The following is a 27,188-nucleotide window of genomic DNA, read 5'->3' as shown; positions in this document are numbered from 1 at the left end:
TAATGCTACAACTACTGCTTCTCCTTATTCTTCTTTATTATCCTAAAGCATATTAATATTATCACCATCTTCTTCTATAACAACTATTACTACTACTGCTCCTAATTATTATTAATTCTTTAATCTTCTTCTTTATTATGATCACCATCTCCATTAACAATTTTTTTTGTTCTTTATTATTACACTCAAAAAAACAGTTGGCTGCCATATCCAATTAAATAGTTGCTGGAGCGCGATCCAATTAATTGGATGGGGCAACTATTTGTTGGTTGCTACATCCAACATTTTAGCTGCATTACCTCTGCGATAGTTGGGGTACCTTTTCGCATGGAAACAGTATTTAATAGTTGGATGTGCTAACCGATTTATTGGATCGCGCTCCAGCAACTATTTAATTGGATATGGCAGCCAACTCTTTTTCTGAGTGATGATAAAGCTTATCATTATTTCCACCATCTTCTTTGACTAATACTACAACTACTACTTCTCCTTATTCTTCTTTATGATGCTAAAGCATATCAATATTATCACCATCTTCCTCTAAAACAATTATTACTACTTCTGCTCCTAATTATTTTCTTCCTTAATCTTCTTCTTTATTATGATCACCATCTCCATTATCAATATCATCCACAAAATATTAATCATAATCATAAACATCATTTTCAGCATCACAAGTTCCGTTTGGCTCACAACATGTTCTTAATACTAATAATACTAATACTGATGATACTAATACTAAAACTTACTACTTAATAGTCTACTCTAAGTCATTGTTTCAAAACTTTTTTTACCTCCTTGTCATTTAGTTGTAAGGAGAAAATAATGAAAAGCGAGAGGATTGATAATGGATATGGAAGAAGGAAAGAAAGGAGAAGATTGATACAGAAGAACAACAAGAACAAGAAAAAAGAATTTTCAAAAAAGCACACCCAAAATTAAGAATTAATTCATAAATTGAAATCGACAAAAGGAAAATCCGATACCTCAAAAAACCGCTATATTCACAAGTACTTTCCATGACGCTATACCTTGGTAATGATCGGTTAGAATCCGTCGCGCCAATCGCTCTTGAAAATTGTACCAATCCAGAAACTTACTGCTGACGATATTAATTAACTTCTGTCGATTACGTTTCAACCTAGAAATCAACAAACTAACCTATAAATCGGTATTTTTCCTGTATCCTGCCATAACTGTACCTACGATTATACTTTTTTTTCATCGTCGCGAATATTGTATTATATCTTCTAAAAGCGGGGGAAAAAATCATTTACCTCACTAATGTTCCCTGTCATGTTAACTACATCCTGTATGTTACTTTTGTCAAAAAAAGTAACGTTCGTAAATTATTTACAAATTCTCTCAACATTATCTATTACTATATACCATTCACGTGTACCTTTTCTACCCATCACTTGGCCTTGAATTACAAACTCCAGATCTTCTCATTCCATTCTTTCAATTCATTCCCACATTATATGCAACAAAGTTTTGCCGTTGTCGACATTGCACCTGTCGGAAGTCTAAACAAATAATAAGTGGAGCCTGGAAGATATATTATCAACAGTGAAAATCCAGAAGTAGGTAATTGTGGGAATGATGATTTCTCGATTGACAATGGATCATCATAATCATCATCATCATCATCATGAGTCCACCACGGGGAGTTATCAATTTATAATGAATATGCGAAAGGTGTTGTGGAATATCTCGTCTTTACTGGATGGTCATCGTTCTTTGATGGTAATTTGCCCCCCTCTTGCTTCCCCCCAAAGCACGTTCCGTGGATTATTGATGGTTCCTTAAGTAGGTCTTGATGAAGTGAAGCGAGGATCAATTTTTTTTCTTTCGCTCTTTACCTCCTTCTTTCACTTTAGTTCATCCCCGCACATCTTTGTCCAAAAAATAAATTCCTTCATTAAATAAAAAAAAGACAAAAAAATAACAACAGGGGGGAAAAGAATGAAGAGAGGGATTTAAGGGGTCACGGGAAGGGAAAAGAAGGTGTCTGAAGTGGGGATATCTGCAAACTCCGCGGGACCTGTAACCATGCGAAATCCCCTCGTATTGGCTCTCCTGCTATAAAAGCAAAGCAAGGTCTTTTAGATGCAACACACAAGTCAACCGGTCGCATTTCATGTCCGTCGACGCATCCGAACGAGACACGATAAAACAATAACAATAATAATAATCAAAAAAAGGACTCGGAGAGTGAGAGTAAAAAAAAGGACAAACGGATTTCCGGTGAACCACGCGGGATTCACGTTTAACCGCGTGTTCTCTTCAAAATTTTCGTAGAATAAGAAAATAAATTTTTGTTTACTAAAAAAAAGAATTGAAAAGAGGAGAAAAAAAATTATTAAACATGTTTGATAGATTATCGGTTTTATTTATACTGGCGGTGGCTGCGACATCGGCACTTCCGGCCAGTGATAAAAAGCCTGCTGATAATGATCTTATGGCAGCAATATATTCGGATTGTTTAAAAAAGGATTCAATGAGTTGTATTAAATATAAAGTTTTTGCATTTGTTGATAAAATGCTAGCTGATAAGGAGGACATCACTCTCAGTGAGGGTATCACTGTTGTTAAAACCGGAAGCACCGAAGAGGGCGCTCCAAGGTCAGTGACTTTCATATTCCTTCCAAAAATAAATAAATAAAATTTTGGAAAAATCGTATTTCACTTTTTAGTTTTTTTAATTAAAAAAGAAATTACAATAAAAAGGTTAATTACAAAAAAAGAAGAGTACTCAAAATAGAAAAATTATTTTAGAAAAAAATTTACTTAAATAGTTCTTACAATATTCACTTTATTTATTTATTATAACAAACTATTATGTTGGTCACCTTTTAATTTTTGTAAATACTTGAATATTAATTATTATATAATAAAAGTGTTTAAAAAATGATGATTTATTATTAGAATTATTTATCGTGTTTCGGTATAAAAATGTCTTTCTGACTTTCTTTGTTATAAAAAAATGATGAAAAATATTATAAAAAAATGATAAAGGAATAAAAAATCAAAATAATAAATAAATGAACAAATAAACGGATAAAAAAATTAACGAATAAACAAATACGCAAATAAACAAAAAATAAAGAAGCAAAATAAACAAAGAAATAAACAAATAAACATGAAACAAACAATAAAATAAAGAAATTTAAACAAATAAATGAAAGAATAAATAAACGATCAACTAAACAAAAACCAAAAAAAGACAAACAAAGAAATAAATAAGTAGAAATAAAAATTTTCAATGTGAACAAAAATAACAATAAATAAACAAACATACACATAGACAAACTAATAAACGAACAAATGGATAAACATAACAATAGATAAATGAAAAAACAAATAGAATTACCAATAAACAAATAAACAAACAAATTAAACAAAGAAATCAACAAATAAACTTGAAACAAACAATGAAATAAATAAATAAATTAAAGAATAATTAAACAAACAAATGCATAAACATAACAATAGATAAATGAACAAATGAATAAACAAACATTATAAATAAACAAATAAATAGGTAACCTAACAAATAATCAAACAATAAACATATATAGAAAAACTAGTAAACAAAAAATAAGTAAATAAATAAATTAATTAACAAACAAATATACAAAAAAATAAACAAATTAGTAAACAACCAAATAAATAAATGTATATGGATAATAATATTTATTATTATTAGTATAAACAAACATAATAGTAATAAACAAATAGAGAAACTAATAATTGCATTTAATAATAATTAATATTTATTGTGAGTCTTATCTTTTTATGTAATTACTAATCAACATACTATATGATTTAATCCTTACTATTATATTTAATTAATTTTGTAATTTACTAACTTAATCATTCAAAAATTAAACAAAACGAAATTTTAGTAAACAACGTGAATTATTTAATTAATTTCGTTATTTTAATTGTGACCTAAACTAACAAATTATCATGAGATGAACTGCAAGGTAATTAATTTAATAAATTATGTTTTTTAAATAAAGCAATTAAATTAAAATTAAATAGTTTTTAATTAAAATTTTAAATGTTTCTCAACTTTTTAGATCAATTGAAAATACGGATGTTGACACTCTATTATTTGATCGTTTGGGAAGATTTCTGAGGACACATTCGGTAAAAGTTGATCTCAAAGGTAGCGATATTTTGGGTGCCATTGAGTCAGCAGGACGAAGCCTCGAGGACATCACTGACGATGCCAATGAGGAAGGTCGAGGCAAAAAGAGTAAGTGAACTTGAAAATAACAATTTTATTTGAAAACTTTTATTTATTCAACACTACTTAATTATAAACGAAATTATTTCGTTGCAAATATTTTTTTTGGGAAATTTTTTGTTTGTGACAAATTGGACGAAAAGTTGTGTTAACTAAGTGAACAAAATAAAAATAAATAGAAGTAAATAAATAATGCAAAAATGAATAAAATAAAAAGAAATATATAAAGTACAAGATACATGTAAATTAAAGAAGTTTATATGAAATGAAAAGTAACTAAAGAAAATGAAAAGAAAAAAATAATAAGAAAAGAAATAAACAAACATAAATTTTTTTGGCATTTAAAATTACGAAATAATTTGATTTTTAATTAAATTCTTAAGCCAAATGGATAGAGAAATTAAATAATTAAACTAACTCAATATAAGCTAATAACATAAATCTTAATAAGCTAAATCAAAATTAAAAATTTTGAAATAAATTTAAATATTTTGTAGTAAAATAAAAGTGTTTATAAATGATAATTTAAATAGTTTACAAATTGATAATTTAAATAGTTAATAATTCATAATTTAATTAGTTATAAATAAAATTGATCAAATTAATTTAAATAAATTAAATAAATTTTTAATTAGTTTCCAATTTAAAATTTTAAACACTTTTCATTTAATTGACCTAACAAAAAAAATTAAATAATGAAAAAAATACTATTACATAAAAGACATTAGAACCCTTTTTTCAAAGCAGAAGAAATCCCCCCTTTAAAAATAATTATACACCATGTAATAGAAAAGCTTCCTAGGATTCATAAATACACCTATATGTATGTGAAAAAGTAAAAGTGTCTTAAATGACTGTTTCACGTGATTATACTATAACATAATATAATTTCCAGTCTGGTTATTCTTGTTTTATCCCATATACATAGTGTATGGGCTCTCTCGAGACACACAAGTGTTAATTTCAAGCCATGTTCAGTGAATGAACGTGAAATTAATTATTTGTAATCAATCTGTTCCATTCATTTCATCAAAAAGTTTATTTCAATATTTATATATGTAATGTAAACAAATTAACACTTCGCACAAACTTAATCATTTCACTGTAATAATTAATAATTCATGTGGATATATAAAAAATAAAGAAAAGAAAAAACACATACACACACTAATCTAATTATTCGACTAGTTATGTAAAATAGTAAATTTATTTTTATTTATTTTCAATTTATTTTCCATAATTATTATTTCTATAGCAAAATAAATATACACGTGTAAATAGTGTTGTGGAAAATAACAATTTTTTTATCTTGTTTATTTTTTTTTATATTCACAAGTTGAACGACATAACCGGTATTTACAAATGTAACGTTATTAATCGTTAATATTTACGAATTCTTCTTCATTTACTAAATTTTATTTTTCTTCATCTTCTTTTTTGCATTTGAATTTTTCTTTTATAAAAAAGAAGTAATTTTTTGTTCTTATTTTGAAGGCAAATAATTGTTATTCTTTCTTTAAAATGAGAAAAAACTTTACTCTTTCTTTAAAACAAAAATGCCTTTATTCTTTCTTCAAAAGTATAGAATTTTTATTCTTTTTTCCAAATGAGAGTCTTTTCTTTAAAAAGAAAAAGTTTTCCGTATTTCTTGAAAAGCAGAGAATCTTCATTTTTATTAAAAAAAAAAAAATTAATCTTCATTGTTTCTTTAAAAAGAAAAAATCTCCATTTATTTTTTAAAACAAAAATAAACAAAAAAGACAATAAGAAAAAAAATATGCAAAAAAATGCAGAAATATTATAAATAAGGATTACACATAAAGAAATTAAATTTAAAATAATAAAAAAACTATAAAAACAAAAAACCAAAAAGTATAATTATATAGAAACAGAAATAATACATTTAAAGAAAAAATAAAGAAGCACAAAAAATGAAGAAATGAAGAAGCGATAATAAATTATAAAAGAGGCTAAAAATTAAAGAAATAGAAAAATAAGAATGAAATTGAAGCGGAAGAAAACAAAGAAAAAATAGATAGAGACGAAATAAAACTAAAAAAAATAATTGATCGCAAAAAGAAATAAATAAGAAGCTTATACCTATTAGTAAAAAAGCATATTTGTAGAAATGGAATAGAATAAAAAAGAAGAAGAAAATAGAAACGAAAAGAATTGAAAAAAGAAGTATATTGAATCGAATGAAAAAGTAGAAAATGTTTATGGAAGTGAAAGAAAAAAAGATAATTTATATTGAAGGGAGAGAAAATAAAAAAAGAAAATTTATACAGGAGGGAAAAAAAATATAAAACGAAAAATATAAAAGCGAAATAATAATAAAAATAGAAAGATTATACAAATTCTAAAAAAAGTAAAAAACAAGAAGCCTAAAGAAGCAGAAAACCAAGAAAAGAAGAAACATATAATTATGTAGAAGTAGCGATAAAAAAACAAAAAGGAAACAAACGAAGAAAAAGCATAAAAAGAAAGTAAATAAAAAAAGAAGAAATAAAAGAACATAAAAAAACAAAAAGAAGGAGAATCAGAAAGATAACAAAAAATAAACTTTAGAGAAAGAAGAAGGAAATAAGAAAGAAGAAACACAAGAAAGGAAATTGTCAAGTAGAAACAAATTCAACAGGAAACAGATATTAAGGAAACATATCTCTTCAGATATGAAAATACACGCCAAAAATCACATATATTTAGCGATTATAATTCCGTTATTATAATAAAAATTTCAAGAAAAACCTGTAGATCTGATCAATTATAACGGCATCTATTGGACCAAGTCCAACTGGAATATTGTGCGCTAGTGCAAATTGTCAAGTGACAGACAAACATGGTCAACAAACACAATTACATAAAGAAATTAAGGTCAAAGTCCATCCAATGAATTAAAGAGTGGCCCACTTATTGCATTCCTTTTATGTTGATTTCACGGAATTGCCCGAGGAATCGTTTTACATTTATATGTATATATATAAACATACAAAAAACACATATATATATAAAATTATGCTTATTTATTTTATTGCAGAACTTAATACACGACTTTAAATGCGCATTGTTTTCAAATAATATTTGCAATTGCTTATAAATTGATTTCCAAATAAATTTTATATTTGCCGACGATAAATTGTTTACCTAGACAAATTTACAAATTTCATTTTTTGCATTTTACAATTTCTATATTATTATATTTATTGTATATTATGTTTATACATTAATTTTTTTTGTATTTGATTTATGTTCTTCATTTTTATATTTACATTTTTTCTATTTTGTGGGAAAATTTAATTTTTCAAATCTTTTATAAAATAAATCATCAAATTTCGTTTAAAAATTTACAGAGGGCAGTTTATTTCAATTTTTGGGTTTTATTCTCTCAGTTTTAATCTTATTTCAGCCTTTCTCTATTATCTACATTACATATCTAGTCATTTTCTTTCATATTTCATTGATTTTCTACGGTGGCCAAACCATCAACGCCTAACCCAACCGAAACGACTTTTTTTAAATGCCTATAACTTATACACTTATGATCCAATAATTTTACAATGTATAGAAAAAACATTGCATTTTAGACGATCTTTCCAGACATACGCGAGAAAACGCGAAATTCGAAATACAACGGAAGTTACGGGCAAAAGTCAAAATTTGACCCAACCATGAACACTCTCCCCTAGTAATAATTATTATTTTAATCATTTTTTAATTCATTTCTTCCCTTTTTCCTTCCTTTTTCTCTATTTTTATTCATTTTCCCTTTCGCCTTTTTCTCTTTTTCCTTCATCTTTCTACTTTTTTATTCATTTTCTATTTCTTCTTCTATTTTCTTCTCCTTCTATTTGTCCTTCTTCTTTCTCTTTTTTGTTCACTTTCTCTTTTGTCTTCTTCTTTCTCTGCTTTGAATCATTGTCTTTTTCTTCTTCTTTTTTGCTTTAGTTTCACTATTTTCTTATTCACTTCTTCTTTCGTCTTCTTCTTTTTCTCTTCTTCTAATTTTTATTACTTTGCATTTCTTGAAAGGACATTTCAGTATTAATATTTCTTCACCAAATTGAATAAATAAACCTAAAGAAAAAAATACAAATAAAATTGAGATTAAGAAAAAGCTAATGATAAATAAAATACAAAGGATGAAGCTACTAAAAAGGGGAATAAAAAGAAAATAAAAAAGTAAAAAGAAGAAGCTACTCGAAAAGGAACATAAAAATACAAAAAAATAAAGCAAAAAATAAGGAAGTAAACCGAAAAAGAAGAAATTCAAATAGAAAAGGAAGATAAAGTATCTATTTTATGATCTATTGTGACCATATATAAATCTATTTAGTACTTTTGTACAAAAGGGTTTCTTTTAAACCCGTGTAAGATTGAAATAAATAAATAAAAATAAAAAAAATAAAGAAATGTATCTTCTAAAAAGGAAAATGAATTAATAATATTATAATTATAACAATAATAATTTTACTATTAACAATGATAATAATAGTAATTAATAATAATTATAAAAATAATAATATAGAGATATAATAAAAAGTATTATTATTTATTATTATAATAATAATTATTAGCGCAATAATTATAATAGTAATAATAATCACTATTTATAATGATAATTATAATTATAATTATTATTATTAGTGCAATAATTATAATTGTAATAATAATAATTATTTATAAGAATGACATTATAATATTATATATTTATATTTTATATAAATAATAGAAAATAGAAATAAAAAATGTGTGAAATACCACACATACATTCACGATTCATGACATTCGTGTGGTCGGGATGAATAGCGCAGCTTGAACAGAGACGCAATGAAGACGTTCTCACTCTTGCAGACGTTGACCCACTGAAGAAACTGGTTCCGCTTCCCCTTGAACTTCTCGTACGAGAAATAATACATGATCATCATATATATGTATATATAAGAGTGCGCGAGAGAAAATGATGATACAAGTGAGATAGAAATTTTGTGAGAATGAGAAGATGGATAAGATAAAAAAGTGAAAGAGAGAAAGAGAGAGAGAGAGAGAGAGAGAGATGATCAGAATATGAGTTGATGGGAAGCTGAGAAAGACGCGCTGGTGGTAGAAAAAAAAGCGACAAAACTATCTGATCATGCGGGATTTTTGACATACTTTCCATCATCATGGTTGGCGAGGGTACACTTTGCTTTGACCTTCGCCTATTCCACTTTAGAATTTATATATATTTGAGATTAATAGCATCGAGAATATTATAGCAGAAGGAGAGGAATTCACCACTAATCGATTACATTCGTAAAATATACTTTGTTGTTTCCATTGCACTATTTTTCCGCTCCATTGAACTTGCGATTTCTGCGCCATCTCGAACTCGATCTCATCTCTCAATTGAATTTGTAAAATGAATAACGAAAAAAATGGGAAATATAAATAAAAACAAGATTTGGAAATTGTAAAAATACTATTGCACATTCGTATCATTTCTATTTCTTTTTATTTCTTCTACTACTTATCTTTTTTCTTTTTCTCTTTCTTCTTCTTCGTCTTCTTTTTAATAATTTTTTAAATTTCTTCTCTTTTCCCTTTTTCTTCCTTTCTTTATTCATTTTCTCTTTCGCCTTCTTCTCTTTTTTCTTCTTCTTTCTCTTTTTTTATTCATTTACCCTTTCGTCTTCTTCTCTTTTTCTTCCTCCTTTCTCTTTTTTTATTCAATTTCTCTTTCTACTTTTTTTCTTTCTTCGTTTTTTTATTTATTTCCCCTTTCGTTTTCTTTTCTTTTTCCTTCTTTTTCTCTTTTCTCTCTTTTTTATTCAATTTCTCTTACTTCTTCCTTTTTTTATTTATTTTCCCTTTCGTCTTCTTCTCTTTTCTTTCTACTTTTCTTCATTTAAGAGCAAAGATAAGAAAGACAATATAGAAAAGATGAAGTTACTGGAAAAGAAGATAAAAATGAAAAGGATGAAGCTATTGAAAAGGAAGACAAAAAGAAAATAAAAAAAGTAAAAACATGTAGCTACTGAAAAAGAAGGTAGAAATAAAGTTAAAAAAAATAACAACGATATAGCTACTGAAAAGGAAGATAAGAATGAATAAAAAAGATTAAGCTACTAAAAAGGAAAATAAAGAAGACAATAATAATTTTTTCTACTAATACTAATAATAAAGATTAAAAATATTAAAACTAACAATAATAATAACGGTAATAGTAATTGAAAATCAGTTTTTTTCTAAGGATATCCAATTGAGACAAAAAACGAATCAAAATCTATTTTTTAATTATAAATAGTAATAATAACATCCAATGATAACAGCAGTATATCGTTATTATTTTTTAGTCTATCATTATTCTATTTTTCTTGTTTTCTTTTTTTTTTAATAAAAACCCGATTGTCATGCATCCCAGTTTTGATTCACTTACTTCTATGCGCAAATTGACCGGGCATATTGCGCATGGTTAACTTTCTGTGGCGAATTTATCATGCTTGAAATGTCTGTTGGGTCTATATTTTTAAATTTATATTGCAAAATAAATATATGGATTGCCATATATCAAAAAGTGCGTTATTTGAAAATATGTTTTTTACCCAAGAAAATAGATTTTGAATTGTAAAAATACATCATGTATATATTTATAAGAGCTCCAGTTAACAAACGATCTGAAACAATTTTGATGATTACGCGTTACGAAGAATAGAAATTAATAAATATTATAGGGTTAATCACGATAGTTGTGTAGTAAGTAATTATGTTAATATATATAATATTAGTTTATAATAGAAATTATTAGATAATTCGTGGTCAATGTTGGCTCAATGTTGTCAAATACTGTTACTAAAAAATAGAAGTTAAAAACCAATTGTATATTTTTCTATTTGAACAATCATTTTGTGAATTACAAATTGATGCAAATAGCAATTTTTTTTCTTATAATTCCCCTTGGCGCAAGAGTGGGTCAATCTTGGCAATGTCGTTTTATAGAGTTGACAAATCATCTGTAAATTATAATATTCCAACAGGAGAACAAATTTATAATCTTCTGCTATTAATTTATAAGAAGTAACATTAGAATTCTTAAAAATTGGTAGAAATAATTTAAAAATGGACCAAGTACCTTTGGCACTCTCATTGTTTTAAAAGTAGTTCAATCCTGGCAAACTTGTTAAAAAAATTTGTAAAATTTTACCAAAATCGTACTTATCTGGTGAAAATCATTTTTTTACATTATAAACTGACAAAAAGTGGATATAAATCTTGACATTTTTTTAACCAAAAATACATCTGGGGCAAAAGTGGCTCCAAGCTGGCAATACGTATTGAAAAATTTGTTAAATCTTACGCTAATTGTATTTTTCTAAAGTGTAAAAGCATTCACAATCTATTTTTCTTAATTCATAAGACTTTTAACTTAAAAATTGCCAAAAAAGGACAAAAGTTGTCAATTTTTGACTAAATTATAACCTTTTTTGCAAGAGTGACTCAATCCTGGCAATAGTGATAACAGATTTTATCAAATTTTATACGTTAATTGTATTTTTCAAAAGTGGAAAATTATTCATAACACAGGACCACAACATTTTTTTTAAAGAAAGTATTGACCGGACCATGTTTTTTATATATGTCTTATGGGTCGCTGAATTCGAATCCGAACTCAGTTTTGCGCCATCACGTCAAGTTTCTTCAAAATGACGGATCCAATATGGCTGGCGAATTTTTTAAAAATGTATCAGATTTACTTGAAATTTGTTACTCGGGGGTCCTTGGGGTCGCTGAATACGAATTTCACCTTAGTTTTTTAAAATTCAAAATGGCGGATCCAATATGGCTAACGAATTATTTAAAAATTTATCAGTTTTTGAATTTTTGAAAACTAAGGTGAAATTCGTATTCAGCGACTCCGAAAACTCCCGAGTATAACGTTTCAGGTAAATCCAATAATTTTTTTAAAAATTGGTCAGCCATATTGGATCCGCCATTTTGAATTTTTGAAAACTAAGGTGAAATTCGTATTTAGCAACCCCAAAAACCCCCGAGTAACAAGATTCAGGCGAATTGGGTGAATTTTTAAAAAATTGACGCCATATTGGATCCGCCGCCATCTTAAATTTTGAATATTTACGAGTTTCTTTGATTGTTTAACATTATATAATATTTTTTCAGTGTTTCAAAGTTGTTTATAATAGAATCTTCTGCTTATTTTTATTTAAATCTTGTTTACAGTCAGTTTTTTCGAATTTTATTAATTTGTGAAGAAACTTGACGTGATGGCGGAAAACTGAGTTCGGATTTGAATTCAGTGACCCAAAAAACATTGGAACTTGAGTGGTTCAATCCTGGCAATGTAATGTCCGAGATTGATAATTTGATAATTTTTACCCAAATTACCTTTGGTACAAAAGTGGCAAAATACTAATTAAAATTTGTTTAATTCTCATAACAGAAATAATTTTTTAATTCTAACTTGTTGAAAATGTCCAAAAATAAATAATTTTTTCATCCAAATTATCCTTGGCGAAAGAGTAGCTAAATCCTGGTAACGTTGTTTCCAAACTTCGCCACATCTTCACCTTAATATTTTCTTCATTACACGGCATTTTTCTTCACCAAGTAAAGTTTCTTTTTTAAATTGAAAATTATCAAAAATAGATAAATACAAAAATTGTTTTTTTTTTTTTTTTGCTTAAAATATTTTTTCTTTCGTGGGGTAAAATTGGCTTAATCTAGGCAACACTATTTCCAAGTTCGTTTCAATTTCCCACTTCTCGTTTTTCCTCTACCAGATATTTTATAATCTTATTTATACAATTAATTATTTGTAATATTTCTATACTTATAAATTATAAAAAGAAATATTATGCAAATAAGTAATAAATTTTCAAAATATATTAAAAAAAAATTCGAATTTTTCAGAGAAGGCGCAAAAAATATTGGGTCCAATAATGATGGCAGTGGCAATGAAGGCGGCGGCACTATTACCCCTGGCATTGGGTGCAATTGCCCTTATTGCCGGCAAAGCACTGCTAATTGGTAAAATTGCCCTAGTCATCTCGTCGATAATTGGATTGAAAAAATTATTGGCCTCCAAGGAGAAGCATGTGACGTATGAAGTGGTGGCGCATCCACATCACGGAGGTAGCAGTCACTTGAGTCACGACGACGGCGGTCACGGAGGATTCTCGAGTGGAGGTGGCGGTGGTGGTGGTGGTGGTGATTTTGGTGGCTATGGAAGTGGTGGTGCAAGCAGTGGTCATGGATGGGCAAGAAGTCTGCCCCAAGATGCCCACAATCTCGCCTACAGTGCTCATCAACCGGAGATCAAGGCCGAAACCACGAAATAGAAAGTTTTTTTTAATCATCTTCGTTTCATCTCTTCTCTTTTGATCTCTTTCCCTCGTGACCTTGTTCCTCCGGGTCCTGCTATATACCATTCCACCTGTTCCTCTTCAACTTTCTACGATCTTCAGCGGTACTTTCTATTCCTATCGTCCTCTCCTCAATTTCTCATGCGCTGACCTTTTTCTTCAATAATGTTTCTCCTTTCCTTATTTGCGACTCCTGCGACTCCTACCATGTTTAGTGATTTTTTCCTCGCAATTACCTTTTTCCCGTTTGACTATTATACTTCCTTGTAATCTTTTGTAATTTATTAGTTTCTTTCCTTTTTCATTCATTCCCTTTTGCGTTTTTTCTTTTTGTTTTCATTCTGTTTTTGTTATTATCTTTTGTTATCTTTTGTTTCTTTGTTTGTTCCTTTGTTTTCTGATATTTATTGTTTTTGTTTTTCATTGTTTTCGTTTTTTCTCTTTTTCTTTGAATTTTTATTATTTCGGTATTTTTTTGGCTAATTATTTGATTTTTGGTTTTTTCGGTTCCTTTTATCTTTTTTGTTATTTATTTTTTCCCTTTGATGCGACTTTAGTAGATTTCATATTATCTCTCATCTGATTGTTATTGTTGCATTCTTTTTTTTTGTTTCTTGTTTTTGCGTTTTTAAACCATTTTTACGATTTAGTATTTTTTATTTTGTTAATTCTTTTTTGCTTTCAAAATTTGTTATTGTTCATTTATTTCTAAAAATTGTGAATTCATTGTTTGCAAAATAGTGTTATATTTATTAGTTTTGTCTTGTTATTGCGATTTCTTGTTTTTAATTGTTTTTTTGCTTCCATTTTTCTTTTTATTTGTTTCTTCTTGTTGCCTTGCTCTGCTATAATATGTTTTCATTTCATTCTGATTAGTTCTTTTCGATTCTATTTGTATTTTTTCAACTTTTTTTGCTTTTATTTTATTCTTTCAGATTTTATTTGTTTATCTTTCCTTTTATTGTTTTTTACTTGTTTTTATTTGTCTTCAATTGTTTTTCAAATTTTCTTCTCTATTTTACATTTCTTTTTCAATTGCTTAATTTAAATTTACTTTCATTTGTTTCTTTTTTTATTTCTGAGGTTAAAATTGGATTCTATTCGTTTCAATTCTCTTCTTATTGTTTCATTACGTTTCAATTTGTTTCGCTGTTTTTATTTGTTGCAATTTGTCAATAATTGTTTAAATTTGCTTCCATTTGTTTCTATTTATTTTTATTTGTTGCAGTCTGTCAATATTTGTTTAAATTTGCTTTTAATTGTTTTTATTTGATTCTATTTGTTTTTATTTGTAGCAGTCTGGCAATATTTGTTTAAATTTGATTTTATTTGCTTCGAATCGTTTTTATCAATTGTAGTCTGTCAATATTTGTTTAAATTTGGTTATACCTGTTTCTATTTGTTTTTACTTGTTATTATTTATTGCAGTCTGTCAATATTTGTTTAAATTTGCTTCTATTTGTTTCTATTCGTTTCTTTTGTCTCTACTTGTTATTATCTGTTGCTGTCTGTCAATATTTGTTTAAATTTGCTTGTATTAGTTTCTATTTGTTTTTATGTTGCATTCTGTCAATATTTGTTTAAATTTGATATTATTTGTTTCTATTCCTTTTTTTGTCTCTACTTGTTATTATTTATTACAGTCAGTCAATATTTGTTTAAATTTGCTCCTATTCCTTTCGGCTTGTTTCTATTTTGTTGCAATTTGACTATATTCGTTTAAATTTGCTCCTATTAGTTACTTTTTGTATTTTTTACTTCGTTATCATAATTTGGTTCAACTATTTCCATTTGTAATTCGTTTCTAAATTGTTTCTGATTCTAGTCTATTCCAATTCTCTAAAAAAAAGTTCCCAATTTTGCTGAGAATGTAAAAGAACATTCTTATCAAAATTGAAACGAATCTTCATTTCTCTTTCCTCCCTCTCGTGATTTGGTTTCAAATTTGAAATTTCCTCACCATCCTTATTTTTTGTTGCTGTTAAGTTTTTTTCTATTTTTCTTTTTTGTTACTTGTTTTTCCCTTGTTTTTTTCGAAATATTTTTCGAATATTGTTACTTATTCCCTCTCTGTTATTTCTCTTCCATTTCCCTCTTCAATTTCAGCGTTTCCAACTTTATTTCTTTTCAAGTTTCATTTTTCCACAAATTTCCCTTGTTTTCTGGATGTTTCCTGCTCGTAGCGTTATCAGCTTAACGATCTCTGTTTAAGCTGTTGATCTCTCATCTCTCCCTTTCTCTCTCTCTCTCTCTCTTACTCTTCAACTTCTCTAACTTTGCCTGTCCCTTTCTCCAACTTGACTTCCTTCATCGTCGAGGGTCATGAGCCCTCGCCCTACTTCTCACTTGAAACCTACCTCTTTTTCTCATGATTGCCTGATATATTCCGTAAATAGTTGTGCTCCTCACTTATATCCTTTAAACGTATACATATATATAAATAAATATAGAATCGACTCGATAAGGAAGCCAGTACCCGCGAAAATACTCTTTTATAGACCATTTTTAGTTACTTTCTATTTTAAATTATTCTACTTTTACATTTATTATAAGAATTTAATTTAATAACGGATAATTATATATTTATTATATTTTGTTGTGTGCTCGTTATTATTTGTGTTTTGATGATTGTACTTTTTTTTTCTCTGACCAATGTTGTTCCTTTTTATCAAATAAAAATTGACGAACGGCGTGTACGTCTTGTCCCAAAGAAATATACCTGACTTTTATGTGTAATGAAATTAATTTTTTTTATTTTTATCAGGTGTATTAATCAGCATTGCATATTATTGCAGTGCTGTAATAATCCATTTGTGTTTTATTTATTCAACAACAAAAAAACCCATATGAAAAATTTTATTAGATAAGTTGACAAATTTTTTTTTCTAACTACAATTTGAAAAATTTATTTCATATTTTAAAATTTGCAAAAATTTATTTAGATTTTTAAGCCGTTAAATTTTTTATTTTTAAAAATACTCTTAAAAAGTATTATTCAATTTATCTTAATAAGCTCTACTGCAAAATGTTATTCTTATACAAAATATAAAAATTTATTAGTAAAAATTTTCTCTATTTAAAAGAAAACAAAGTAACTTTGACGATTCTAAAGTAGATGAAAGTTTAAGAACAAAATATTTTTTATATTTTGTTTAAAATAAAATACTTAGCTTTATTTGGAATAAATACTTTGTTCACTACTTGAAATAATAGGTCAAAGTTGCTTTGCACTACTTGAAATTGGTCAAAGTTACTTTACACTACTTGAAATTGGATAAAGTTAGTTTTCAGTACCAAAAATGGGACAAATTTACTTTGCCCTGCTGAAAATAGAACAAAATAACTTTCTTCTGCTTAAAATATAAATAAAAATTTAAAGTAGGGCAAAATAATTTTATTGCCTTTAAAATAGGTCAATAGGTTTGAGGTAGGTCACGTTACTTTGATCTACTTGAAATAGGCCAAAGTTACTTTGTCCCAATTAAAGTAGGGGAAAGTTACTTTTGATCTACTTTAATCAGACCAAAGTAATATTATCCTGTTTAAGTTAATTAACTTAAATAGGTCAAAGTTACTCTTGACCTACTTGAATGAGGCCAGAGTTACATTGACTTGTTTGAAGTAGGTCAAATTTACTTTTCTCTACTTGAAATGGGTAAAAGTTACTTTGTACCATTTATAGTAGCACTGGTAATAGTTTCTTTGATCTATTTGGAATAATACAAAGTTACTGAGTTATTTTTAAAAGAACCCCTTGAAATAGACCAGAGTTACTTTGCTCTACTTAAAAATTAGGCAAAAGTTACTTTATCCCAATTGAAATAGGGCAAAATTATTTCCTTCTATTTAAAGTAGGACAAAGTAACTTATTCCTGTTTAATAGGACAAAAGTTACTTTACTCTAATAGAAATAGAATAATGTTTCTTGTCATATTTTCAAAACAGCAAATTAATTTTGTTATCTGAAATAGAGCAAAAGTAATTGTGCTCTATTAAAAATAGAGAAAAGTAAAACAATGCAACTTTACCCTCTAAAATAGAATAAAGTAACTTTGTCCAATTTCAATTAGGTCAAAATTATTTTGTCCTATTTTAAACGGAACTGAGTAACTTTGACCTATTTCATCAAATAGTTCAAAGTAACTTTGACCTTTTTCGAAGGCTAGAAAACTTCTATTATTACTATTATTATTTATTATTATTATTATTATTATTATTATTATTATTATTATTATTATTATTATTATTATTATTATTATTATTATTATTATTATTATTATTATTTTTCTATTTATATAAATTTATTCTATTTTTTTCTTCTACTTCTACTTCCACTATTTCTTCTATTACTTACATTGATTGTATTTATTTAAAGAAACTATCAAAGGAATCAATTATTTACCTAAAATAAAGATAAGGTGGTTATAATTAATAACAATAATTAACTGTCACAATTAAACATAATTTCTATTGATTAATAATAGCAATTGAGTTAATTTTGAAATTAGCATTTGTGTAAACTACCAAGATGTGGCGCCATCTCATATTTTTATCTTCAAACCAGTTGACGGAGAAATATTGTCTGAAGATCTACTATTATCCTACAATCCTTTCGAATGAATTGCTATCATAAAGATTTAAACTCACTATTTTATTAAATTACTATTCACATTAAATTACAGTTAGAGGTGACTATTAGAATATTTATGTCGAATTACATTTCCTATAAATATGTACAATAAATAACATATTATTTAATTAAATAATGTAGAGATTATTATATTATAATATTGAAGAATTATTATTAATAAACTAGTATTAATAATAATTTATAATATTATTAATAATGACACAAGGTTATTTAAACTAAAGTATATGTATTTCAGTAGATAGTAATAATCATATTTATCATTATTAAGAAGATTCAATAATTCTGATTCGTTAAAATTGCAGATAAAATGTAGTAAACAATTTTGTTTAAAATCGCAAATAATTATTTAAATATATTTCTTTAATTTAACTATTATTATTTATTATTTTTTTTATTATATATTTTCTTATCCCAAATAGCACAAAATTTGAGCTTAATATTATATCAATTTTACACAGAAATTTTTCTAATACTGCCCGGCAATGTTGAGGCAATATTGAAGCAATGTTAACGCTATATTGTCAGGAAAAATTGACGTCAAGCATAATATTGACACAATATTGAGTTGAAATGTTGTGCTATTTAGAATATTTATATCCATTAATAAAAATATTCAACATTCCTTTACGGAAATATTTATGAATCACTTTTTACATTCCCGTTTCATTCATCAGGCTCACTCAGGCAGGAAAAAGACGAAATTTTCTTTAATAGTTTATTTGAACTGAAAAAAAGCAAAGAAAAAAAATGGATAGGTGATGACTATTTATTTTATTAAAGGCATATAGTATTTTAGAAATCGTTTTTACAAGGCCGTGTGTAACTTGAAAATAGATCAGCGACCAATAAAGAAGAAAGCACTCGCGCGCGGCAAGAGTCAAGATTCCAAGCGGACTTGCGAGCCCACGCATTGAAATCTCCGGTCGAGCGCAGATACTTCGACCCAAACGACGACGACCAACGAGCATAGTTTGAATCAAAAATCTAGACTCTCCATCGGAAATCACTCGGAGGCGGTTGCTCTACTTTATAAAAATCTGACGTTCTTGTACTACATGATTGCATCTACATGTACATTCATACATTCATACATACATGCATAGATTATTATGTATCATTTTTGTGTTTTTATATTTTTTTATACATGCAAAACTTAAATTTAACTTATTTTAATTTTATTTTATTTAATCAACAATATCAAGTTATGTATTATTATTATACCATTATTATGACAATATTATAACAAGATTATATTATTATTATTCGTATGTACACTGGAAAAAACTTAATTGATTCAAATAACCGATTACTTAACTATTACCTATTAATTCAATATTTACTGAAATTGAATAATTTTTATTTAAGTTAATTAAATGGTATTCGCTTCAAACACTGAAATTATTGATTCAAATACGATTTAATTGATATAAATAAAAATTATTTGATTAATCAATTAATTATTATTAATTATTATTTGATTATTTGATTATTTGATTTTTATTAATAATTGTTTTTAACGGTTATTTGAATGAAATAAATTTTTTTTCAGTATAAATAGTTTTTAGGGGTAAAGACAACCAATAAATGAAATGTGGCAAGATATATTTTAAAAATTAAAATTTTTATGAAATTTGTCATTTAAGGGTTTTTGAGGTCGCTGATAACACTTAGAGAAAAGATATATTTGACTCAGAGCCAACTAGACTTTTTATTTTTTTCAAATAAAGTTTATTTGGTTTAAATAAAATTATTCTTTATTTTTGAAACTTGACATCCAAAGGTTTTACTAATCTAATGACAGATTTTGAAATAAAAAATGTCGAATTTCGAATTTTAAAAATCTGACTTAATAATTCGTAATCAGCAACCCTGACATCACCTATTTACTAAGTGTTATGAAAAATCAGTAACGTTTTTAACTTTCGTCTGCCATATTGGACCCGCCATTTTGAATTCTAAACATCTGACATCAAATTCGTAATCAGCAACCTTGAAAACCATTAGATGCCAAATTTTATAAAAAATTAATCATTTTTAATGCAGATATTTTGGCATCTTTTATTTAAGGGTTGTTTTCAGTTCTAAAAACCAGAAACGAAAGAAAACGACTTGATCTAGCAAATTGTCCAAACACGAGAATTTTTTTGTCCTAATTTCGAAAAATGCTTGATTTTTTTGTGTAAGGAAATTTGTGGTGGACGATGTTAATCAAATATTAATAACAGCATGTGACTGTTAGTAATTCAATGGTGATGTGCAAAAGTTTTAATAATTTAAAATTCTAAATTGATTAGAAGTGATCGTCTGATAATTTTAATGTTATTTGTAATACTTCTTTTTAAAATATTAAAACTTTTGCACATCACTGGCCATCTTTATTGTATCTTAGACTTTCGTAAAAAATTTCAGCTCAATTTATTAAATATTTAAAAGAAAATAGAAAAGTGTTTGAAAAAATTACTATTGAGAACCTAACAATCACATGCTGATAACAAACAATAAATTAGAAAAAAATGATTACTTTTTTTCCTCTTCTTCTTTCGTCAATGTATCTTATATATTTTATAATTATCGTCTACTATAATTGTATACAAATTAATAATAATTTTACAATAAAAAAGTCTGAATAATTAGGCCTAAGTAGTAGTTAGGCCTATTTATTATAAAATTATTAAAAAATAATTTCTACAAAAAGCAAATATTATAATTATATATTATAAATGTAACCATATGAAACAAGATGCTCTTTATAAAAATTATAACAAATTACTAAAATTACATTTTATAAATTTGTATATATTTATAAATGAATGTGTGTATGTATATCGTTTACCGTTACGCAATCGACCTACCTCACCTTGCAATTCGTGCAGTTTTTATTAGGTAAATATTTGCTGCTTGCAAACTGACGCCGATAAACCAACGAAACAAGAGTTAAGACGTCACTCTACTTTTATTTTTTACTATTTTCGAAAACATTTCATTTTTATTATACTAAAACTACTTTTATTTCTGTTATTTTAATATAAATTATTTATTTACTCTTCTATTATCCTAATTTCGAATAGGCCTGCTTTTTAAATTTCGAATTAAATTCACGGCTGTAACAATAAATATAGTCAATGAGTAAATAATTACTATCGTTAATGGTAAAATAATCAATTATTACTAAATAAAATAAATAATTAGAAGATAATTTTTTATTAACAGTCAAAAGTTATCAATAAATTTATATATAGTTAATAATAAATTAATAATTAGTAATAATTAGTAATTAATATAGGTATAAGACTGGGGCTTAATATTAAATTTAAAAAAATGTTTTTTGTAGGCAATAAATTCGCTTAGATGCAAATATAATTATATAGATCAATATTGTAGGGCAACTTGTCCTCAACAACTTTCAATAAAAGAGTTTCTGATATTTTCGCGTAAAATACATGTTTTGTCCCTTTTTTCAAAATTTTGTTTTTTTACATTTAGCCCCATGCTGGGGCTAAAAGCTAAATGTTAAATTCTATTTCTGGCCTACTAAAACTACTTTCTGACAGGTGTTAAGTAGTAGATAAGTTAAAGTATGCTTTAATAGTTTTAATAGTTAAAGTAATTTAGTTAATAAAGCATCTGTGTTTGTTTAACAATCGCTTTAGAACAATTATAGAGTTAATAAATAAAAATTTCAAAATAAAAAAAAATTATGCACCGAAAAAAATGCCTAGGACCCGTATACCAGGAATTGACTAGGTTTCCTAGTTACGAGAGGAACCAACTATAGAATCCTAGTCAAAGTAATAAAATTCAAGCATAGTTAAAGTGACCAGGAAAATTAGTCGATGTAATCAGGAAAAAATAGTCAAATTGACTAGGAGAATAATATTAGATTTACACTGTGTATCATAATTATTTGAAATTGCTAATCAAATTCTTATTATCAAATAAAAGAGAAAAACTAACTAAAAGAAAAAAATTAATTACTGTATTTGAACATCCCAGGCAGAAAAGTTGGAGGTGAGCCAGCACTAACGACCGGCATGGTACCGAACCGGTTGTAAAGTCGGACTTATGTCGGTACCGGCAAAAAGGTACCGGGCCGGATATGAAATAAATACCGGCCCGGTGGTAAATGTGGATTTGTACCGGTACTGGTAGTGTGTACCGGGCCGGTTGATTAAAAATATCTGGCCCAGCACCGGCCCGGTACTGTCATTTCGCTCTGCTTTATACTGCCGAAGGAGATTTTCCGGTGATAATATTTTTACCGGCCCAGCACCGGCACTGTACTGACATTTCGCTCTGTTTTATACCGCCGAAGGAGATTTGCCGGTGATAATATTTTTACCGGCCCAGCATAAAAATTTACTTAATACTTTCTACTGGCAGAGAAATTTTGCCGACAAAAATATTATTACTGGCCCAGTGTCGTCCCGGTTGTTTGCTAATGTTAAACTAGCAGAAAAAGAATTAAAGAAGAGAAAAAAAATTTGAAAATTAATTTATTAATTGATTTATTAATTTAATTATTAATAATAAATTAATTAGTTAGTTATGCCGGAAATTATATTAATACCGGGTAGGTTGTTTATTGGTGCCTGCCCGGTATCTAGCCGGTGAATAAGGCGGTTATTATTATTTATAATTACTATTTTTATTTATTTATAATAATTTAAATTGAATTAAAATAAATTAAAAAATACAAATACTTGCCCGGTACCGTACCGGTTGAATATTAGTGCCGGCCCGGTACTGCTGCCAGCTGTAATGTCGGTTGGACTTTATAAGCTCACTTTGCATTTACTTTCCATATGCAGGTTTAGATTAGCGGATGTGGTGTCGACTTTGCAGCCTCAGCGTCCTGAGTTCCATTCCTCGAGTCTTCAGATTTTTCTATAATTGTTTATGTTTCTCTGTTTCAGCATTTAATATATTTACTGTTTCCAATTTAAAATTAATAATAACATTGATAATAATAATAATAATTAAACAATTAATCAGACTGACATGTAATTTTTTTAACCGGCCCGGTACGGTTGCCGGATACCTACCGAAGTTATCATCCGGCAATTTACCGGTACTGCGCCGGTGGAATGAACAGACTTATGCCGGTACTGGACCAGTACCTAGCCGGTTGTGCAGCCGGTAATAAACCGGCACTAAATGCCTTCCAACAATAACCGGGCCAGTACCGCCCCGGTGGATTATTCGGTACCGGCCCGGTACGTATGCCGGATACCTGCCGCAGTTATCATCCGGCAATCTGCCGGTACCGGGACGGTAAAAATTACGGTCTTATGCCGGTACCGCCCCGGCACTTATAATCCGCCGTTTGTACCGGGCCGGTACCATCAAAACTGAAATGCTCTAACTATTTCTGTTCGAAAGATAATGAATTTTAACTGTTTTGACTGTCTAACATATAGCCCCAGTCTCCCGTAGTAATTTAATAATAGTTAATAGTAAAATAATAAATATTATAGCTAATTAGTTATTAATAGTAAATTAATCAATAGTTAATAACACTGTGTGACAGCAAAAAAAACTTCTATCGGACCTATTGGTGGTTGTAGGTTTTGAAAGACTGAAAAGCATGATATATATACCCAGTGAGAAATTTCTCACCGGTCCAATATCGGTCCAATATTGGGAGCCAAGAGACCGATCATCGGTCCAATAAAGGCTCCCAATATTGGACCAATATGGGCTGATGCTTGGGATGTAACGGCATCGCCAATCATCGGTTGTCAATATTGGTCCAATATTGGCCGAATATTGGCAACCAAGAGAAAAAAATTTTTTTAAATAAATTTTTTTTAATTAAATAATAATAATAAAAAATTAATGTTTATAATTTTTGTTTAATATATTTATTTGTTTAATTATTTATTTTTAATAATTCATGTAAATAATAAATAATTTATTATTTATAAATTATAATTATTTAAAAATGCAGCAGCTATTAGAAAATAGCATTCTGCAAAAAAATTCTATCATTGAAAAATCAATGATAGGCGAGAGAAATCCGCGTCTTTAAATAGATTCGCAGATGATAGACAAGAGATATCCGCGTCATTAAACGGATTCGCAGATATACTCTGGTCTCGCGACGAATCTCTCGATACTTATATACACTGGAGTCGCCGTGTCAGTTGCGAGAACGGTTACAGCGTCCCTCTTTCGGCGGAGATAAGAATTGTCACGTAAACTGCTAAATCGCTTTACCGACCGCCTTATTATACCCGCAGTTTACGTGACAATTCTTATCTCCGCCGAAAGAGGGACGCTGTAACCGTTCTCGCAACTGACACGGCGACTCCAGTGTATATAAGTATCGAGAGATTCGTCGCGAGACCAGAGTATATCTGCGAATCCGTTTAATGACGCGGATATCTCTTGTCTATCATCTGCGAATCTATTTAAAGACGCGGATTTCTCTCGCCTATCATTGATTTTTCAATGATAGAATTTTTTTGCAGAATGCTATTTTCTAATAGCTGCTGCATTTTTAAATAATTATAATTTATAAATAATAAATTATTTATTATTTACATGAATTATTAAAAATAAATAATTAAACAAATAAATATATTAAACAAAAATTATAAACATTAATTTTTTATTATTATTATTTAATTAAAAAAAATTTATTTAAAAAAATTTTTTTCTCTTGGTTGCCAATATTTGGCCAATATTGGACCAATATTGACAACCGATGATTGGCGATGCCGTTACATCCCAAGCATCAGCCCATATTGGTCCAATATTGGGAGTCAATCGGCGCCCAGCACGGCAACCAATATTGGACCGATATTGGACCGATTAAAGTCTATTGGCAATTTCTCACTGGGTATATATATTAAAATGTCAAAACACCCAAAAATTTCATTTTAGATCGAAAAAACTGTTTTTTCGTATGTTCATGTATAAAAAACCTCGTAAAATGTTTATTTCTGGACCGATTTAAAAAAATTTTCTTTCCTTTCAAAGCTGAAAAATAGAGCTTTTTAACCCACATAGAGTTTTTTTGTAAGTATTAATATTTATTAAAGAAAATTGACAAGAAAGTTCGAAAATTAACGTTATTTTAGCGATTTTTCAACTTTAACTGTAGTTTTAGTCCTGAATTTTATTTTAAACATTTTTTCTCTGCCTGTGAAGTTAAAGAGTATTAAATTCTGCTTTCAACGAGTCCTGATTTATTAGAATTCATAGAGAATTATTTGATTTATTGCAGTTTTCTTTTTGCAGGCATAGTGCTAAATTTAAGAATATGTCAGTTATCTTTTTTCTTTCATTCCTAATTGTTATAGTTATCATTTACCAAGTTTTGACTACTTTTTTTTCTTCATCTAACATCGTCTGATAGCGTTTACATTTTTTTCTTTACATTTGACAAAAATATTTAAAATATAATATATTTATAAAAAGAAAATTGATGTTTTGCATTATTAAAAACAAGAAAAAAATAATTAAAACTAGTCAAGTAATTACTATAAAACAATTAAGAATGAAACAGAATAGATAACTGACATATTCTTAAATTTAACAGTTAAAGTTGAAAAATCGCTAAAATAATGTTAATTTTCGAACTTTCTTGGCAATCTTCTTTAATAAATATTAATACTAACAAAAAAACTCTATGTGGGTTAAAAAGCTCTATTTTTTAGCTTTAAAAGGAAAGAAATTTTTTTTAAATCGGTCTAGAAATAAACATTTTACTTGGTATTTTATCATGAACATACGAAAAAACGGTTTTTTCGCTCTAAAATGAAAATTTTAGGGTTTTTTGACATTTTAATATACCATTCTTTTCAGTTTTTCGAGATCTAAAAAATAAATTGTTATTTTACAATTACCAGTAAATTAATCAATAGATAGGTAATATAATTAATTATTACATAGTTATTTCATAATTAATTAAGAATGTTTTATTCCTAATTGAATTTAATAATTTCTTTCCGTGTGGAAAAAGCCACGTTCGAGCCCCACAGCTCCGAGGCCCTAGTTGGGGGCCCACGTGGAAGATCCATGAGGAGAAATCCACGAGGGCACCAGCAGGGGCCCCGTTCTTTGCCCTTACGGTTGCCCTGCTCAAAAATTTATCTAAGTTTCAAAAAAAAATTTTTTTTATTAAAAAACTTTAGTTCAGATTGCATTAAATTACATTTCAAAGCACCTGAAATAAACATTAAGTGACATTTTTCCAGAAATCCTATCACAAAGTTATGGAAATTTACGAGGGCACCAGCAGGGCCCCTGTTCTTAGCCATTATGAATGCCCTGCTCAACAATTTTTCTAAGTCCAAACAACGAATATTTTTTACAAAAAAAAATTATTGTTTACAATCATTTTAAACAATGAAAAACACGTTTTTAACAAATATTTAATGTTACTTTTTAAAAAATATAAAACTCACATGAGGGCAAATCCTTGAGGGCCCACGCGAGGGGCCCTCATGGATCGCCCACATCATTTACCAGTAAAAATTTCTAAGTCCAAACAAAAACTATTTTTTTACATAAAAAAATTAATGTTTATAATGATTTTAAAATATAAAAAACGCGTTTTTAACACAAATGTTTTGACATTTTTTTTTTTTTTGAAATGATAAAAATATTAATTTATGAATATTTATGATCTATTATTATATTATTAATATTGTTATAATTATTATTAAACTATTTAATTATTTGTCATGGTGTATTAGTGTCAATAAATAATTTATTGAATCATCAAAAGCAAGTCAGCAAGTCACCTACGCAATAAAGCAATAATTTTTAAGTAGGTCCCGTAGCATAGTGGTAAGATTGTTGTCTGGTAGTCAGTAGGTCGTAGGCTCAATTCCCGCGTGCGTCAGATTTTTTTTTTTGGTCACGATTTAATTAAAAAAAGTAAAAATTGTTAAATAAGAATGTTATTTATCAATAGTTG

The 27,188-nt window shown here is 27.7% G+C and overlaps 1 protein-coding gene across 1 annotated transcript; it reads left to right on the top strand.

Annotated features, from left to right (window-relative positions):
• The first annotated feature begins 1,976 nt into the window (after positions 1–1,976).
• LOC122505173 lies at positions 1,977–14,005 on the top strand. The gene is made up of 3 exons (XM_043616655.1): positions 1,977–2,625; positions 4,086–4,264; positions 13,160–14,005. The coding sequence occupies exons 1-3, from the start codon at positions 2,369–2,371 to the stop codon at positions 13,585–13,587; spliced, it is 864 nt and encodes a 287-aa protein (XP_043472590.1). The 5' UTR covers positions 1,977–2,368; the 3' UTR covers positions 13,588–14,005.
• Positions 14,006–27,188: the final 13,183 nt, after the last annotated feature.

This window comes from Leptopilina heterotoma, unplaced genomic scaffold (assembly GCF_015476425.1).
Source record: "Leptopilina heterotoma isolate Lh14 unplaced genomic scaffold, ASM1547642v1 Lhet_347, whole genome shotgun sequence".
NCBI lineage: Eukaryota > Metazoa > Arthropoda > Insecta > Hymenoptera > Figitidae > Leptopilina > Leptopilina heterotoma.
The sequence above is the reverse complement of the archived record's forward strand: the minus strand, read 5'-3'. Positions and strand labels throughout refer to the sequence as shown.